The sequence below is a fragment of the Suncus etruscus genome, chromosome 7, assembly GCF_024139225.1.
Source record: "Suncus etruscus isolate mSunEtr1 chromosome 7, mSunEtr1.pri.cur, whole genome shotgun sequence".
NCBI classification, from domain to species: domain Eukaryota; kingdom Metazoa; phylum Chordata; class Mammalia; order Eulipotyphla; family Soricidae; genus Suncus; species Suncus etruscus.
In genome coordinates, this window is record NC_064854.1 from 88,282,535 (window position 1) to 88,302,350 (window position 19,816).

The 19,816-nt window shown below is 41.5% G+C and overlaps 1 protein-coding gene across 1 annotated transcript in view; it reads right to left on the reverse strand.

The window, feature by feature from the left end:
• Positions 1 to 15,703, reverse strand: part of GAS7 (growth arrest specific 7) — a 281,074-nt gene extending 265,371 nt beyond the window's left edge. The window contains exon 1 of the mRNA XM_049776888.1: positions 15,463 to 15,703. Coding sequence (XP_049632845.1) covers positions 15,463 to 15,645 — 183 coding nt within the window. The 5' untranslated portion in view covers positions 15,646 to 15,703. The remainder of the gene's footprint in view (positions 1 to 15,462) is intronic.
• Positions 15,704 to 19,816: the final 4,113 nt, after the last annotated feature.

Here is a 19,816-nt window from a genome sequence, read left to right on the forward strand (position 1 = left end):
GTGAATGCCACATCATCACCACATATTTCCTGACACTATTAGCATCTAACATAACCATCATAGCCCTCTCTCCCATCAGGGTCCATAGTGTGTCACTTAGTACTCTACCCACCCTTCCTTTTTTTTTTTTTTTTTTTTTACTTCCATATCTACCTCCTAATCCTGGCTCCCAATTCTACCACAGGCACTCTTCATCCTATCTTGTGTACTAAATCCATATCCTCAAATTAATTAGATAGAAAGAGGGGCTAGAAAGTGGGGTGGAAGCTTGCTTTGAAAGTAATGTACAGGGCCGGTGAGGTGGCGCTAGAGGTAAGATGTCTGCCTTGCAAGCGCTAGCCAAGGAAGGACCACGGTTCGATCCCCCGGCGTCCCATATGGTCCCCCCAAGCCAGGGGCAATTTCTGAGCGCTTAGCCAGGAGTAACCCCTGAGCATCAAACGGGTGTGGCCCGGAAAACCAAAGAAAGTAATGTACACAGTTTGATCTGGAGGTCAAGTAGGATATGAAGGCTACATAACCAATCTATGGTTTTCTAAGACAGCTGGAATCTAGAAAGGTATCTGAGCGCTGTCTATCATCAGTATCCATATTATCACTCTGTCCAACACCCCACCACCACCACCCCCATTAGACAGGGATTACCCTACATGGTCCTTTGAGTCCTGCTAGAAGTAATCCCTGAGCTCAAAGTCAGAAGTAAACTCTAAGCACTGCCGGATGTGGCTCAAAAACAAACAAACAAAAAAAATTGCATGCAAAGAGAGTCCTAATTTCAAAACTTGTTCATTCTGTGAGCTTGTAGAAATCTCCTATATATTTACAAAAGTAAACTAAATCCAATCAATTTCAAGATTTAATCATAGCTCATAAACTGATTTCTTTGTGATCAACAGACTATTAGCAGCTGAAGCTCTTAGGAACTATTCAAAAATGCATGGTCTTGTGTTTCAACCTAGACCTACTGAATCAGAATCTCCATTTTAACCAGACAAATGATTTGTTAATACTTTGTTTATACAGGAAGATTCTGTTGGAACTGTACACAGTACAGAATTCAGATATTTGGCAACATCTTAATTATCTGAAAATTATAGATTGAGTATTAAATTAGTAGATTTAGTTGTAAACATATACTTGATTATGAAAAAATCATTTTTAACTTCAAAGACAAGGACTTATAGTTATCTATCAATAAAAAATTTGTAGATAAAACAGTAGATTCAAACATCTTATTTCTAAGTCTAGATTACATGAGTAATCAAAAACAATGGCCTCAGTTACATTCTTCTATGAGCCACTGCTAAAATCAAAATCCTATGCTATGATTATATTAGTATTCATTTCTATTTCATGATATTTTAAAATACCATGCCTAAGGAATTTTTATAACTTAATTAATTTTTGTTGATGAATCTTGGAGTTCTCTGTGCATCTGACAGCAAATGAGAATGAGGGAGGTAGGAAAGTATCAGATAATGAATAATGGATGCTTTGTATCTAGAAATGCCTCTACAGCAACATAAACATGTAATACAGGCATGTCTTAGAGATTACCTGCCAGTTAACTTAGCAGAACAAAATTATCCCTCAGAGCTACCAGAGAATTTATTGTTAACCTCAGTTTCATGTCTTGTCTATATCCACTGAACCTTTCTTTGCCTAGTGCCTGGCACCTAGAATTGTACAAACAAAAATATTTTTATTGCATCAAAAGTTGTGACAGATATATTTACCACAAATCAAATACCATAGGAAGTCTGAGACAGAGAAATGTTCACGTCTGTACAAAATAAAAGGCAAAATAAACTAGTGTGTCCAGCATTTCCTAATTACTATTAGCAAGAAGAAAGCAAATTTGAAAAAACAAGATGAATTTAGCCTGAGGTTAAGGAGCTATACACCTGCTGAGGTCAACAGTTTGGCTAAAATCCTTAAGGTAATGGAGTTGTCATATATGTAAAATCTCAGACCTCATCCCAGACCTACTGACTCATAATTTTTAGTCAAAATGCTTTAAAAATTCATTTCATGAATTCTTGCAATAGTCATTTTGTGAAACATTATGCTAAAGCTAAGCATATTTTATGGGAACAGAAAACTGGGTTTGAAGGGCCTGAGAGCATGCTTAGGAAGTGGATGCCCCCAGATTCAATTCCAGTACTATCGAAGAAATATCTAAGCATCCTGCCATAAGTACCCCTGAGTATTACTGGGCTTGGCTCAAAAAACAAAATGTGGGACCTGAAAGATAGCATGGAGGCAGGGTGTTTGCAGAAGAACGGTGATTTGAATCCCGGCATCCCATATGGTCCCCCGAGCCTGCCAGGAGCGATTTCTGAGCATAGAGCCAGGAGTAACCCCAGAGTGCTGCTGGGTGTGACCCAAAAAACAAAAAAAAAAATGTAAAAAAGAAATGGAGACTGAAAAATAAGACATACCCAGGCACATGCAATGGTCAACAAAGCCAATACAATATATGCAGTTCCCACCTCTTCCTTGCATGTGATAGAATTTTCACTTTCCCACTCAATAATGGTAGTTGTGGCTATGCCTTCATCATTGAAATATAAGTTTAGGTACCACAAGCCACTTCTAAAAAGAAGCTTTAAGAACCACATGCTATTTGACATGGCCACCAGCAAGATTCCAGGTAAGTGGCTGCTCTATTTTTCTTACATCAAGGAGAGTCTTGAAGCTCCAATCCAATTTGCAACAGAATTACAGCTAAAGAAGTAAACTGATTTTGTCTTAGCTACTAAAATTTGGAGATCATCTATGATGGGAGTATTAACCCATCCTTCCTAAATTAGTCCATATACTCAAAATGCCAATACTTATCTTTTTTTTTTAAATTTATTTAAACACAATGTTTTACAAGGTTGCTCATAAGACAGCTGCTCCTAGCGTTCCAGGGTCTAGCACCCTTTATAATGTTCCCATACAACATGAGCCTGCCCATTTGGCATAAATGAAATGACTGACTTTATATTGCTTGTTACAACTAAATAGTACTGAAATTACTGAAAAAGCCTTCAGTAAAAGAAAATTTATGAAAATTGTTATGTCTCACTATAGGTCATCAAGACATTGTCTGAAGGTTTATAAGTGGTTGGTTGCTAGTTGAACTTCGTTGACTTTAGGTGGCTTCTATATTACTTTGACATCTAATTTGAGGCATTCATACTGGGATATCAGCAATGAAAACTTCAGAGATATCACGCAGCCATACACTCCAGGAGTGTAATAATAATTACACGGAAATTACACGGGGGAAAAAAAAAAAACATGGTGGTGGCTGTGGGACTTGTCTGTGTCTCTTTGCTTCTGGAAGTACGGAGGAGTAACAGGAGGCTTGCCTGTTCAGATCTCACTATGAAAAGACCTATAGTTCTCAACCCCAAAACAGGCATATCAGGAATTTTCGTTGGTTAAGTGTCTTTACAAAGATCAGTGAAAAAGTTCTTAAGTTGGCATGACAGTAATCATGGGGTATGGACATAGATGTCTTGGCTTCGGCTAAGTGGGGACTTGACTCCACCCCGAAACACCCGGGAGTTTTCAGCTGTAAAACCTGTGAATTTTTGCAGTTTGGTTTGCATCTTTTTTGCTAATAAAATGAGTTTATGGAGCTTGATCTAATGAGCTGACATGGCGAAGAGAATGTGACAAATAAAGTGATGCCAGGACTGAAAGTGGAGCTGAAGGAGGCTGCCTGCCTTTGAGAGATTCAGAGTGTTGATCAGGTATTTCTGCAGAGAAGAATACAACTACTTTTCTAACATTTCTGTTATTCTGCATTCAGAATATTTAAATGCATTATTATCAATGGATAAAAATCTTTTTTATGGAGAAAATTGTTGGGTCACACATGACTGCACTCAAGGCCTACTTTTGGATATACTCAGAGGTCACTCCTACTGTTGCCAAAGATAGAACATGAGTTATCTACATACAAGGCAAAATTAAGTATCATCAATCCTGTACTAGCTTTTAGTATTAAAACCATAAACAACATACTTAATAAAAGTCATCTTATCATCTTCCTACCACAGATTTCATAAATACAGATAGAATAACATAAAAGTATTTTATCTTATTAATTCTATAAAGTTCTTTTTGGTAAACTGTTCTAAATTCTTTTCTCAACAAGGTGACAGACAGAGAGTCACATGTACAGACACACAAGACTTGGCTCCACATGAATTCTGACTGTTTCCAAATCTAATCCTTGAAAGAAAGATATGTACTTACGGAAGATACTTTTTAAAATATGGCTCCAAGCCAGTAAGTATTTGCTCAACCAGCTCTTCCCATAAATACTTGCAGAATGCACTGTACATTCAGTCCCTACTTTTAAAAATGGAAAATGCATTCCTGAAAACAATATCTCTTTTTGCCTCATATGGAGAAAATCCAACTTATGTAAAGTCCATGAAAACATTTAGCAGTATGGAAAAGAGAGGTAATAAGGTGTTACAAAAGATTTTGAATTTTTGATATGAATTTTGGTACCTGAATCAAAGTGAAATCTTAGCACTGCATATATTCCCCCAAGTATCATCAAGACAGAGTAATCCCTAAGCATAGAGTCAGAAGTAACCTCTGAGCACCACTAGTTATGGACCCCAGAAAACAAAACAATAACAAAAAAATTTTTTGTTGTTTTTTCGGCCGCAACCAGTGATGCTCAGAGGTTACTCCTGGATATGCAATCAGAAATCGCTCCTGGTTTGGGGGACTATATGGGACACCAGGGATCAAACCACAGTCCGTCCTAGGCTAGCACACACAAGGCAGACGCCTTACCACTTGCACCACTGCTCCTGTCCCAAAACAATAACAAAATGTAACATCACCGGCCAAATATTTTGTTTGCTATAAGGACTCTAGGGACAAATTCAGTAGGGCTTAAGCTTATGGGTTGGTAACAGAGATTGATTTGGGGCCTCAAAAGTCTCACAAGTGTAAGACTTACTGCTGAGTCTGGTTTCAGAGGACTGGCATTTCTGGGCTAAGACTACAACTCAAAGGCTAGTAGTACATGAATACATGTTTCACATGAGGGAGGTCCAAGATTCATACCTAGCATCTCATCATTTCCTAAGCCTCTTGGGAAATAGCCCCAAATCAATGTATACCCAGAATATTCTGTGACCACAAGTGGTCTTTATCCGTTTTTATAAAAATGTGATCCTTTAAAAATGTACATAAGCACTTTCTATGGGCCAGAGAGATTGTATGACAGTAAGGTGCTCGCTTTGATTGTTAACCTGGGTTCAGCAAGCCTTGGCACTGTATTGTCCACTGAGTACATAACAGGAGTAAACCTTAACAATGTGTGCTCTAGCTAAAAAAAAAAAATAACTTAAAAATTAAAAATATTCAAAAAATGTAAAAACACTTATGTATGAAGAACATTACCTTTTTTCTCAATCTAAGAATTTTTAAGGAGCTCTGGTTGCAGAATGAAGAATTAACAGACGGGGGAAAACAAATACTAAAAGTGGACGCTGACTTCTCTAAAAAAAAAAAAAAGAAGAAGAAGGTGCATCCTTTTCTCCCATGTCAATCATCCAGAAATTCAAACTGAAAACTACATTCCAAATCCATCCATTTTTACCATGTCTGCTTTACCTTCCTGCTCTTACTTTTCTAACTGGTCTGCTTCAGACTCTTTAAATCTATTTTCTAAAACCCAGTCTTTAAACCCGTCTTAAGTTAATCAACGCATCATGATCTTCAATTAAACTAAAAACGTCCCACTATATTCATAAATCAACAGCCTCCTGTATCTGCTCACTACTCTCTATCTAAAATATTCTGATTCTCCCCACTTGAAATACTGCACTTGGAAATACCCTCTAACTCAAATTTTATTTTCTGATTTTCACATCACTGATGGCAGATCTTTTCTCAAATATCACCGTTCAAGAGTTTTTCTGAACATCTTATTAAAAACTCACGTCTCTACTTGAACACCCCATTCTATCATAGTAACTTATTTTATTGGCCATATCACACTTGAAATTATTCTCTCTAATGTAAGTTTACCCCATCAGCAACTAACTGTTTCTTTTTTCCTGTCCAACATGTCATGACTCCTGCACCTACAAGAGCACAAAAGTACAAACTAAACTCATAACTGTTAAGTGAATGAATAATCAAGAAAATAGGAATTGGCAAACTTCATACTAAGAATATTTACATTTTTTTATTTTGTTTTTTTTTTGGGGGGGGGGGTGGGGGGTCACACCCGGCAGCGCTCAGGGATTTACTCCTGGCTCTATGCTCAGAAATCTCTCCTGGCAGGCTCGGAGGGGTGGGGGTGGGGGATTCGAACCGTGGTTCTTCTGCGTCTAAGGCAAACACCTAAGGCCCTGAATATTTACATTTCTTTTTTTTTTTTTTTTTTGGTTTTGGGGCCACACCTGGCGGTGCTCAGAGGTTACTCCTGGCTGTCTGCTCAGAAATAGCTCCTGGCAGGCACGGGGGAACATATGGGACACCGGGATTCGAACCAACCACCTTAGGTCCTGGATCGGCTGCTTGCAAGGCAAATGCCGCTGTGCTATCTCTCCCGGCCCAAATATTTACATTTCTAATAGTTAATACATTCTAAAACAAATGAACGTTTAATGACAAATTTAGATTTCACCATCCAAAAAATAAAAGTTTTAATTGAATATAAATCCATCTATAAGTCAGAACAATCTATAGCTGTTTTAGCTAGCTGTGACAACTCATGTGAGGTATGCTTTTAGTTTCTTGTTGCATGTTACAAACTTTCATGTTACAGATAACATGAAATATAACTCAAATTCTTCTTTTGGCTCTCAAAGTCTTAAGTGCTTTCTTGTTCTTTACAGAGAAAGTTTGCAAATGTTATTTAAGAAATAAGTGCTTTAAGAAAAGATTCTATGGAAGAACAGACAATTTGCTATGAACAAAAGAAGACACATTAGAGGCAAATAGTGTTAGGCAATAGGTGGATTACATATATGATGGTAATATTACCTGTGGAGTGCTGGGTAGGGATAGAAGGTAGATGTGAGAAGAGAGGGATCATTATGAAGATAGCTTGGTCACAGAGCAACTAGTAACTGCATCTAGATACCAACTCCAGAATAAATTTGAAAAAGATTTAAAAAAAAGGGGGAAGGAATTTTATTTTATTTTATTTTATTTTATTTTATTTTATTTTAAGGAAATTATGCCTCATTTGGGTGGGGGGTATTCATCACACTCAGCTGTGCACAGAATTTCTCCTGGCTCTGCACCTAGGGATCACTCATGATGATACTCTGGGAACCATATGAGGTGATAGGGATTGAACCTGGGTCAACCACATGCAAAATAAAGGCCTTACCCATTATACTGTGTCTCCAGTCCCCTAGCTCACTTGTTTTGTTTTGGTTTGTTTTGATTTGGTTTGTTTTGAGGCACAGCTGGCATTTTTCAGGGATTACTCCTGGCTCTGTGCTCATCACTGCTGTTGGAACTCGAGGAGGGTAACCAAACTGGACGGGGGAACCAATCAGGATGCCATGGGTCAAATCCACGTTGACCACAAGCAAGGCAAGTGCCCTATAGTGTGTGTTATCTCTGGTTCCCTCCCATCTCATTTTGTTTAAAAAGCCAAGTTATGCCACTTTGCTTTTTAATAAAGACCTACATTTGTATCTATTTTTGGTAATCAGAAAAAAATCTCATAGATTTCATTTTTTCATGACAAAAGACATAAACAAAATAATGCCAAGCTTGTATTTTGCAACTGCCATTTTGGAGGAAGTAGTATCAAGAATAGCAAGATTAGCCTATTAAGTCTCTTCCAGTGAATTGCTTTCCTCAGGTTGTGTTTTTTTTAATCAAATCATTTCTTCTTCTATAATATGAGTATTATTATTTATTTCATGTGTTGTTTTGTATAATTTGGTGGATATTTTAAGGTCCAAGAAATGTTCAAAAAAATCTAATAAATGAGAATTGTTTCTTTACCTGACAACATTTCACGTATGCAAGGTTTTACAGGAATGTTCTATTTTTAGATAGCATGGGATACTATACAGTGAGTGAGGAAGTTGAACTAATAAAAAATTTTCAGACACTAGACAGGAAAGATACTAAATGTGAAGGAAGAAATGGTGATTTCTCTTATGATTTCTTATAAAATTCACATTTCATACAACTATTGCAACCACACCTACAGAATGTTTCCCATAATCTGCTTTGAAAAGAATAAAGTGACCAGCCTTTCTACTTCTCTCCATAGATATAAATACTATCCCAGAAGCTTTACTGTTGCAAAAAGAAGAGAATGTGTTATTTTTGCAATTAAATTCAGGGGGTTTATTAAAATACAAACATCATTTGTAGTCACGCTGCGGTGATTAATAAGAGAGCAAGCTGTGAGAACAATGACCCTAGTGAGGCTTAATAAAATTCTTAATACCTAGCATGTGTGTATGGCTTACATACATGTGCATATACACAACACACAAGATCAAACTAAACAATAATAACAAAAACTAACAAAGCATTGACCGTGCTAACAGATGTGGTGGACCAGGCTATCAGGTAAAAACTGTGCCCTTTTAAGCTGAGTACAAGCAAGTTATGTATCACATTCATGCTTCTCAGTAAATAGTAGACAGCAAGGATTCATGCAGTGGTTAACAGATCTTGGGAATTTCTGCCAACAGTTTGATAAGGTACATTTGTGAAGATGCCTTGGACTTAATGAATCTGTTAAACTTTCCCACTACTTTGAAGTCATGGGACCACTTGACCAGACCAGCATACCACTTTAGTAAAAAGGAGAGAGGCAGTCTAGATGATGGATGTTAGGTTTGCAAACAGCAGGAGGTACAAATGCAGCCCCTACACTGAAGGGAAAGATGACTTAGTGAAGATAGCAGAAAGCAAGTTGGTCTTTTTTGGTCACAATACTACCATTAATGAGACCTAACTAGCTCTCTAGTGAACAGATTAAGATTATCTTTAAAAAAAAAATGCAAGACGGATGAGGTCACACCACTTGCGGTCATTTTCACATTGCAGAGAAGAGGCTATTAAAAGCAATATATGTACCATATCAAGCATTTAGTAGCTCAGATGAGGTGTGTCTATTAATGCCACAGTCTAAAATGGCTATGCTGGTATGTCATTGGCCCATAGGACAAATTCAGGCTTCAGGGACAGGAAAATCTGGTTTTAAACCCAGCTGCAGTATATCATTTATCATGTAGCCTTTATAAAGAAATTACTGGCACCTTACTAAAAGATGGAGAAGTGCCAAGTTCCCTGCACTTTCACTTCCTCTGGGGCTCCCATCAGTTATTCAGGCATAGTTTCCCTCATGGGTTATACAAGCCCACTTCTTTCCTGCACATCTTTCCCTACTCATCTGAGGTACTAATTTTCAAAATAAGACTTGCCTTCCTGAATCAAACCTTTATACACCTCCATCCCTCATGAATTTAAAATAGTCCTACACCTCACTCTACCAATAAAATATAATAGAAATTAAGTGATATTCTGAACCTTAATATGGCCTTGAAATTTGTATTTGGTAATCTTGGAATTCTGCCAACATGTAAAAACTCTAACTACCAGAAGAGAAAGAACATGAATAAATGTCCTGGAGGACAAGCTATCAGGAACAAAGCAACCCAGAAGAGGAGCAGTGCAACAGACATGTGAATAAATATGCCATGTTGGGAATTAAAGCCCACTTGAGCCACTAGGACTCCAACTCCAGATCATTGCATTGCAACTGTATGAGAAACACCAAGGCAGGCAGGTAGGCATAAAAACCACCCAGACAGCCCAATCAGCATACAGAAATGTGTAAGATAATAATAAACAGGTTGGAGGATAGACTGCAAAAACTCTTTCTCTAACATATCATACTTGAAAATTCCATTAGCATAAGCATGATCACAAGTACCCCAACAAAACACTTTCAGTCTCTTAGTACTTCTCACCTCTTAATTCTCTGACTTCTTAGAACTTTTTTATTTTATTTTTATTTTTGGTTTTTGGGCCACACCTGGCAGCAGTGCTCAGGGGTTACTCCTGGTTATCTGCTCAGAAATAGCTCCTGGCAGGCACAGGGGACCATATGGTACACCGGGATTCGAACCAACCACCTTAGGTCCTGGATTGGCTGCTTGCAAGGCAAACACTGCTGTGCTATCTCTCTGGCCCCTCTTAGTACTTTTCTTTTAGTACTTCTTACCTCTTAGTATTTGTCTTTTAGTTCTTTTACCTCTGGATCATCCAGTCAGGGTTTGGATTCTAAGAACAGCAACTGAGGTCAAACAAAGTTCTGTTGTATTTACATTCCAACCCACCCATCCCACCCCATATTTCCCAAAAGCTATATAATTTATTTTCCAATGAACAATCTCTCAGTTCACTAATTTCTTCTCATAGCTCAAAGAAAGAGTAGGTAATAAGAAATATTTGGAGTGAAACCGGAGTGATAGCACAACTAGTAGGATGCTTACTTGCATGTGGCCTACCAGATTTGATACCTGACATCCTATATGGTCCCCTGAGCCAGCCAGGAATAATTCCTGAGTGTAGAGCCAGGAGTAATCCCTGAGAAATGCCCAGGTGTGGCCCAGAAACAAAAAAACCAAGTAAATAAAAAGTAAAAACGAAATATCTGGGGCAGGGTCAGCCCTTCAGTCACTGGGCCTTTCCAGGCAGTGAGCACCATGTCTGGCTCTCCAATTTTTCCCTGGAAATGAAGATCTGGACTTTTTCTTCCAGCTATCCTAGTTTCTCTAGTAGATGTTTCTCAGTCTTCATACATCCCTAAATCCTAGTGGAAACTCCCCTACAAAGCTTCCGTGTCTATGAGCTAAACTCAAGCCTAACTTGAAGATGGCAAAATAAGCATCTGCAAGTCTCTAGTCCTTGCCAATTTCAGGTCTTCATCACTTCTGGTTTTCTGCCACATTTCCTTACATATTAGAAGTGTTCTCAGCTTCTCTCCATGATCATTGCTGAAAGGATACTCAAGAAAGATTATCTTTTATAAATATTTTAATTAAATCACTGTGAGATATACAGCTATAAAGTTATTCATGATTGAATTTCAGTCACATACAATATACAACATCCTACATCTCTCATGCCAGAGACTGACACACATCACAGATAGTATGGCAATAATACCTAAAAGCAATAAAACTGAGAGCCAGGAGCACTTGCAATAGAAAGGGGCCGGAGAGATAGCATGGAGGTAAGGCGTTTGCCTTTCATGCAGGAGGTCATCGGTTCGAATCCCGGCGCCCCATATGGTCCCCTGTGCCTGCCAGGAGCAATTTCTGAGCCTGGAGCCAGAAATAACCCCTGAGCACTGCCGGGTGTGACCCAAAAATCACAAAAAAAAAAAAAAAAAAAAGAAAGCTTGCCACAAAGAGAAGTTAGTGTAGTTAGAGAAAAGACCACTATAACAGTGATAGTTGGAAATAACCACTCTGGACAAGCTGAAAAGAGATAAATGAATATACAAGAACAATTTTTGACTGTTTTTATTTAAGAATTCATCTCACAGGCAGCTATGGTTCTTACTTCTCAAGTCTCTACCCTTTTGAGAAGGAATTGGCTGCCAATTCTTGATGGCTAGAATCTTTAACAAGGCTTCCACATGCCTCTCCTTGGGCTTTCCTAAAGAACACCACATTTCCTTAGTCTTTTTTTTTTTTTTGACGTGAAATATATTTTATTTGGAAGTACTGAGGAAAGGGAAGGAAAAGATTAAAAGAACGAGAGTTACAAATAGCGTGCTCAAGAGTAACTGTGGACTTCTCCAAAGGTGGAGAGCCCTTATACACAACCCAACATGAAAATAGAAAAGTTACATCTCAAGAGGGAGATACAGGTGACATGTAGTCAGGCACCATGTACCCAGGCAACACATGTGTGCCTCCCTGGAATCCTAATCAAAGAAATTTCCCCAGTAGGGGCTGATGGTGCAGCGGTAGGGTGTGTGCCTTGCACGTGGCTGACCTAGGACAGACCACGATTCCATCCCCCCGGCATCCTATATGGTCCCCCAAGCCAGGAGCCATTTCTGAGCACATAGCCAGGAGTAACCCCTGAGCATCGTCAGGTATGGCCCCACCCCACCCCCCAAAAAAAAGAAAAAAAGGAAAGAAATTTCCCTAGTAACAGGGACCAGAATCTCCCAGTTCTATTTGGCTGGCCACTAGAGAAGATCTTTTGGCCTCTCAGAATTAATTCATAACTCCCGTCATGTCATATATTTCCTAACAGCCCAAATCTATTCGTTCCCACTTATTTTCATGTAAAATAAAGAGGAATCCTAGAGGAGGAATCCATTTTGGCCAGAATCCTAAAGGAGTGTCCATTTGCCACATTTTTCATATACAATGGGGCTTCCTGGTATCACTCTTTTCCCAAAGAACAAAAGGTACATTTGTATAAGGGGAATCCATTAAGGATATAATCTTCAATTGTGCATCTTCTTTCAACCCTTCCCCAGAAAATCAGCAGAGTCTAATTTCTCTGTACTTGTCACCCCAATTATTCCTGTGACCTTTTGAATTCTACGTCCCAAGCTAGACAAGTGCCAGGCACCCCAGGTAGACTGTAAAACTTACCACCGTAAGTATCTCTGGACCCCTTCCCTGTACTTCTGGCTTCTACCTTTTTAGACTTGATCAATCCTTATATGATTTCATCAGTAGCCACCATGAGAACTCTGCAAACCAGTCTTTGACACAAAGTCTGCTTAAATACAAAGTTCCAAAATGCAAAAGGCCTGATCTACCAACCTCGCCCTAGTACCAGGCCCATAAAGGTCCCCTGTGGAAAAATTGGCAGCCACCAAGTACAGTCAAATTGCAGTAGCAGTTTGACATCTTCAAATCTAGCAGTACACATGTTCCAAGTAAGAGCAAGTACCAGCAATTTAGTCTCCAGTTAAGGGGTATCATCACCAGTTGACCTCAGGAGCTATACTGGCCTGTTTCCAAAATAATCTAGCATTCCCCTCAGAGCTTTTTAGCATAGAAATTTAGACTATCCTATATTAGTCAGCTGGCCTGCTAAGGAAATATACAAGCATTAAAGCAACTTCCTTTACCTTTCTCATATAGTTTGTGTGTCTGTAAAATAGATTGTTTCTCTCTCTTGACAGTTATTAAAAGAACTGGTGGCAGTGCACATATAAATCATAGCTCATATTAGATGTTGAGCTAAAGAGATCCCCTCTCATGGATACTGTTCACTGATAGATGCTTCTATCCCATCTCACCAGAAGGAGTTATCTGAAAGATAGGACCAGAGATTTCCTGAATATGTTTATGCCAAGAGATACAGCTGGCCCACTCAAAACTGTCCGAGTTCATCTTTCAGCTTGTCTCCTGGATCAGATCCACCATCCTCCCCCCCGCCCCCCCAAAAAAAAGTAGTGCCATTATAGTCCTGCTAACACAGCCAAATCAAGGAAAGTCACCAGTCTTACCACCACCCAGAACATAGCTGGCTGAGTCTATCTAGGACACTCCCTAAAGGTCAGTCATTCAACAGCCAAATTTCCACATAAATATTTCCTGGAAATAGATAGCCACCAAAAAAAAAAATCCCTATATTGCAGTGTATTTCCCTATAGGGCTTGACTTAGCAGAGACTCAGACAGACTTACGTTCTCTCAAATCTTAATTAATAAAAAAAAAAAAAAAGAAAACCTTGGGGCCATGAATACTGAGAAACATACGTGTGTCTCTTCTTTACATAAACCGTTTCTCAAAATAGATAACTAAGAAGGTTCCAGAACATGGACTTTTATAAAATCCAGAAAAATGGGGCTGGAGCAGTGACACAAGCAGTAGGACGCTTGCCTTGCACATGTCTGACATAGGATAGACCATGGTTTGATCTCCCGGCATCCATTGCAGTCCCCCAAGCCAGGAGAGATTTCTGAGCGCATAGCCAGGAGTAATCCCTGAGCATCATACGGTGTGGCCCCAAAACAAAACAAAAAAAGTCTAACCATAAAACCTAACCATAAAACTCCAGAAAAGGTCTTCTCAGCATAAGCTTGCTAAAATGCTACTACTTTTAAGAATGAATTTTGTTGTTCTGGACCTGAAAAAAACATGATGTCAAGCTCGATTTTTTTTGGGGGGGGCCACTCTCGGTGACACTCAGGGGTTACTCCTGGCTATGCGCTCTGAAATCGCTCCTGGCTTGGGAGACCATATGGGACACCAGGGGATAAAACCACAGTCCATCCTAGGTCAGCGCGCGAAAGCAAATGCCCTACCGCTTGCGCACCGTTCCGGCCCCACAGACTCAATTTTTAAGAATAGAATCTATTGTCACTGCATAATTCCCCAACAAACTCACCTGCAAATCCTTTAATCTATTTTTCCTGCACTGCACAGGACCATTTTCAAATAAATTTGCTACGTTGTGTTTTGCAAAATAGGGCCAGTGTTAAATTATAAATTAATTCCAAATACACACTGGTGGTAACCACTAATTAGTGGTTTTGTCTCTACAACAAACCCAAGTCATGTGGCTTTTAATAAAAGTGATGTCCTAAAGGGCATGCCTCGTCCCCTTACCCCACCCAAAGGACTTTAGTAACTTCTATTCCACTTATGATATGAGTATGAGCTCGGCGATTAGAACAGGCCTCCCAACTGTCACCCAGACAAAAGTCAGCCAGCAGACTTGGCTCAGCAGGTATTGCAGCCCTGGGACCAGGCCAGAAGCCCAGAACAAGTCACTCTCAAGTTTTGAATTGAGAGCTGGGTCTGTGGAGATGGCGCTAACCGGGGGCTTCAGCACACTTGAGTTAAATCCACTGACAGGGCTCTGACAGCCAGCCAGCCAGCCAGCCAGGCTCAGCTGACCAGAAAGTGGGCGGTCCGCCGAGTTGCAAGACAGACTGACCCAGGGCAACACCGTTTTCCAGGGGTAGGCAGGCTGCAAGCTCTAGACTCAGGGGTCAGCATGCCGAGGTGTGAGAAGGGGATCTAAGCCACTTTCTGGCCCCGGATCCCTGGTGCATCTTCTCTAAAAACATCCAATTGTAGCAAACCTTCTCTGGCCCCAGCCAGTACCCAGAACATGCCTGTCTGCTGCAGAACTCACACATGCAACAAGTCCACACTTCCCTGGGCCGTCAAGATCTGCTCAGAAAGCCCGAAACGGCGAGGGTCCTGGGGGGAGAGGGAGAGGAGGAAGAGGAGGAGAGGGGCGCAGGGCGCTGGCCATGCCTTGAGGGGAGTGGTCTGTCTCGGCAGTTTTCAGGAGTTGGAGCTGAGGGCCGAGCAGCCAGAGGCGGGTCCCGGGTCCCCAGAGGTCCTGCCTCCAGGAGCACCCGCGGCGGCGCTGAGGGCAACAGGTACGAAGGCGCGCGGAGGACCGAGCCACGAGTGCAGCCGCCCCGCCACCGGCCCTTCCCGCACTCACCTCGAGCAACTGCACGTAGCTCGCCGGAAACCAGCCGCGGCTCCCGTCTTCCTTCTCGCCCTCCCACCAGCCGCCGTCCGGGACTTGCAGCAGCGCGATCACTTCGCCCGCCGCGAAGCGCAGCCCCTGGCCGTGCCGCTCCCCGGAGAAGGGGTACAGGGTCCGGCAGCGGGCGCCGGACATGGCCCTAGCGCCGCCGCTCACAGAGCAGCCCGCATCCCCGCCGAGCTCCGCGGGGTCCCGGGCAAGGCTCGCGCGGCTGCCGCGCTCCGGGCGCGAGGGGCCCCCGGGTCAGCGAGGGACTCGGGTCGAGGAGGAGAAGCCGCGACGCCCCCGGGCCCGGCCGCGCTCGAATCCAGGCTCCGGCCCGAGGGGCGGGGCGCAGGGGCGGAGAAGGAGGCGCCGCAGGCTCGGACACAACTTCTCCGGAACGCGGAAAGCGAGCCGAGCGCCCGGCCGCGCGGACACGAACTGCTCCCCAGCAAGAGGAGGCTGCGAGCATCGCCCTCGGCCCCCGGACGGACGGCTGGGAAGCGGCGGCGATCCGGAGGCCGAGCTCGGGCGCCCAGTGGGTGGGGCGGCCCCGAACCCAGTGGCTCCGCCCGCTGCTGGCTGGGCGCGGCGCTCGGGCGGGGGAGGCAGGTAACCACGCGGGGAGGGAGTCCCCACTCGCCTTCCCGCCGCCGCAGATGGTCCCTGGCAGGGAAACACGTCTCCGTGCCTGTTTGGCAGGTCTGCTTGCTGGTGGCAGGCCTGCTCCTTCTCTGACACGTCTGTGACAGACTATGTTGATGGCCCTCACCATCGATGTGGAAATAACGTGGGTGAAAGACAGGTCGGAGGTGCATAGTAAGTTAGAGGAACCGAGCGAGCAAACATTGGAGTAAGAGTTGAGAAAATTCGAAGCTGGCCCGTGTGGACAAATGGAAGGAAGTTGAAAGGTGCTGGTATGGCAGGTAGGGCTCTTGCCTTGCACCTGGGTTCCAGCATGACAGCTGGAGTAGTCCCTTGAGCCCTGCCAGATGTGATCCCCAAGCTCAGAGCCGCCACAGCCTATGGTAGCCCCCAAACCAATAAAAAAAAAAATTAAAGGGAACTAGAAAGGGAAGGAAAGGATAGAGGGAAAGCTGGAAAGGAGAAAGGGAGAAGGGCATCCCTTGTCTCTTTGCAAAAGATAGGCTTACCCAGGGTACTCACTTACCTGAAATAGAGGTAGAGCAAACTGGCTTATTTTTGCTCTGAACATACTGGGAAGATCCCATTTTCCATGCTAAATGGCAGGCACCTACAAAGATTATTTGGATAAATTCCTATTCTACAGGGGTTCCATACACAGAAGGAACTTTGATAAACAGAGGGGTTAGAAAACTGAAGTTGTATATATATCTAAACCCTTTAATCATTTTTGTTGTTTTTTTAATATATTTTATTTTATTTAAACACCTTGATTACATATATGATTGTGTATGGGTTTCAGTCATGTAAAGAACACAACCCATCGCCAGTGCAACATTCCCATCACCAATGTCCCAAATCTCCCTCCTCCCCATCCAACCCCCGCCTGTACTCTAGACAGACATTCAATTTCCCTCATACATTCTCATTAAGACAGTTCAGAATGTAGTTGTTTCTCTAACTAAACTCATCACTCTGCGGTGAGCTTCATAGGTGAGCTGGAACTTCCAGCTCTTTTCTCTTTTGTGTCTGAAAATTATTATTGCAAGAATGTCTTTCATTTTTGTTAAAACCCATAGATGAATGAGACCATTCTGCATCTTTCTCTCTCTCTCTGACATATTTCACTCAGCATAATAGATTCCATGTACATCCATGTATAGGAATTTCATGACTTCATCTCTCTTGACAGCTGCATAATATTCCATTCTGTATATGTACCACAGTTTCTTTAGCCATTCATCTGTTGAAGGGCATCTTGGTTGTTTCCAGAGTCTTGCTATGGTAAATAGTGCTGCAATGAATATAGGTGTAAGGAATGGATTTTTGTATTGTATTTTTTGTGTTCCTAGGGTATATTCCTATCAGTGGTATAGCTGGGTTGTATGGGAGCTCGATTTCCAATTTTTGGAGAAATCTTCATATTGCTTTCCATAAAGGTTGAACTAGGCGGCATTCCCACCAACAGTGGATAAGAGTTCCTTTCTCTCCACATTCCCACCAACACTGCTTGTTCTCATTCTTTGTGATGTGTGCCATTCTCTGTGGAGTGAGGTGGTATCTCATCTTGTTTTGATTTGCATCTCCCTGATGATTAGTGATGTGGAGCACTTTTTCATGTGTCTTTTGGTCATTGTATTTCTTCTTCGTCAAAGTGTCTGTCTATTTTTTCTCCCCATTTTTTGATGGGATTAGATGTTTTTTTCTTGTAAAGTTCTGTCAGTGCCTTGTATATTTTGGAGATTAGCCCCTTATCTGATGAGTATTGGGTGAATAGTTTCTGCCACTCAGTGGGTGGCTCTTGTATCCTGGGCGCTATTTCCTTTGAGGTACAGTAGCTTCTCAGCTTAATATATTCCCATCTGCTAATCTCTGCTTTCACTTGCTTGGAGAGTGCAGTTTCCTCCTTGAATATGCCTGTAGTCTCAATGTCCTGGAGTGTTTTGCCTACGTTTTGTTCTATATATCTTATGGTTTTGGGTCTGATATCGAGGTCTTTAATCCATTTGAATTTTACCTTCGTACATGATGTTAACTGGTGGTCTAAGTTCAATTTTTTGCAAGTGGCTATCCAGTTGTGCCAACACCACTTGTTGAAGAGGCTTTCTTTGCTTCATTTAGGATTTCCTGCTCCTTTATCAAATATTAGGTGATTGTATGTCTGGGGAACATTCTCTGAGTATTCAAGCCTATTCCACTGATCTGAGGGCCTATCTTTATTCCAATACCATGCTGTTTTGATAACTATTGCTTTGTAGTACAGTTTAAAGTTGGGGAAAGTAATTCCTCCCATATTCTTTTTCCCAATGATTGCTTTAGCTATTCTAGGGTGTTTATTGTTCCAAATGAATTTCAACAGTGCCTGATCCACTTCTTTGAAGAATGTCATGGGTATCTTTAGAGGGATCGCATTAAATCTGTATAATGCTTTGGGGAGTATTGCCATTTTGATGATGTTAATCCTGCCAATCCATGAGCAGGGTATATGTTTCCATTTCTGCGTGTCCTCTCTTATTTCTTGAGGCAAAGTTTTATAGTTTTCTTTGTATATGTCCTTCACATTTTTAGTCAAGTTGATTCCAAGATATTTGACTTTCTGTGGACTATTGTGAATGGGGTTATTTTTTTAATGTCCATTTCTTCCTTATTACTATTGCTGTATAGAAAGGCCATTGATTTTTTTGTGTTAATTTTGTAGCTTGCTACCTTGCTATATGAGTCTATTGTTTCTAGAAGCTTTTTGGTAGAGTCTTTAGGGTTTTCTAAGTACTGTATCATGCCATCTGCAAACAGTGAGAGCTTGACTTCTTCCTTTTCTTTTTTTTTTTCTTTTTTTTTTTGGTTTTTGGGCCACACCCGGCGGTGCTCAGGGGTTACTCCTGGCTGTCTGCTCAGAAATAGCTCCTGGCAGGCACGGGGGACCATATGGGACACCGGGATTCGAACCAACCACCTTAGGTCCTGGATCGACTGCTTGCAAGGCTAGCACCGCTGTGCTATCTCTCTGGGCCCGACTTCTTCCTTTTCATCTGGATTCGCTTGATATCTTTTTCTTGCCTAACCGCTATAGTGAGTACTTCTAGTGCTATGTTGAATAGGAGTAGTGAGAGAGGACAGCCTTGTCTTGTGCCAGAATTTAGAGGGAAGGCTTTTAGTTTTACTCCATTGAGGATAATATTTGCCACTGGCTTGTGGTAGATGGCCTTAACTAGATTGAAAAAGGTTCCTTTCATTCCCATCTTGCTGAGAGTTTTGATCAAGAATGGGTGTTGGACCTTATCAAATGCTTTCTCTGCGTCTATTGATATGATCACGTGATTTTTATTTTTCTTGTTTGATATTGTGTATTATGTTGATAGACTTAGGGATGTTAAACGGTCCTTGCATTCCTGGGATGAAACCTACTTGATCGTAGTGGATGATCTTCTTAATGAGGCATTGAATCCTATTTGCCAGGATTTTGTTGAGGATCTGTGCATCTGCATTCATCAGCGATATTGGTCTGTAATTTTCTTTTTTTCTTAGCATCTCTGTCTGGTTTAGGTATCAAGGTGATGCTGGCTTCATAAAAGCTATTCGGAAGTGTTTCTGTTTTTTCAATTTCATGAAAGAGTCTTGCCAGGATTGGTAGTAGTTCCTCTTGGAAAGTTTGAAAGAATTCATTAGTGAATCCATCTGG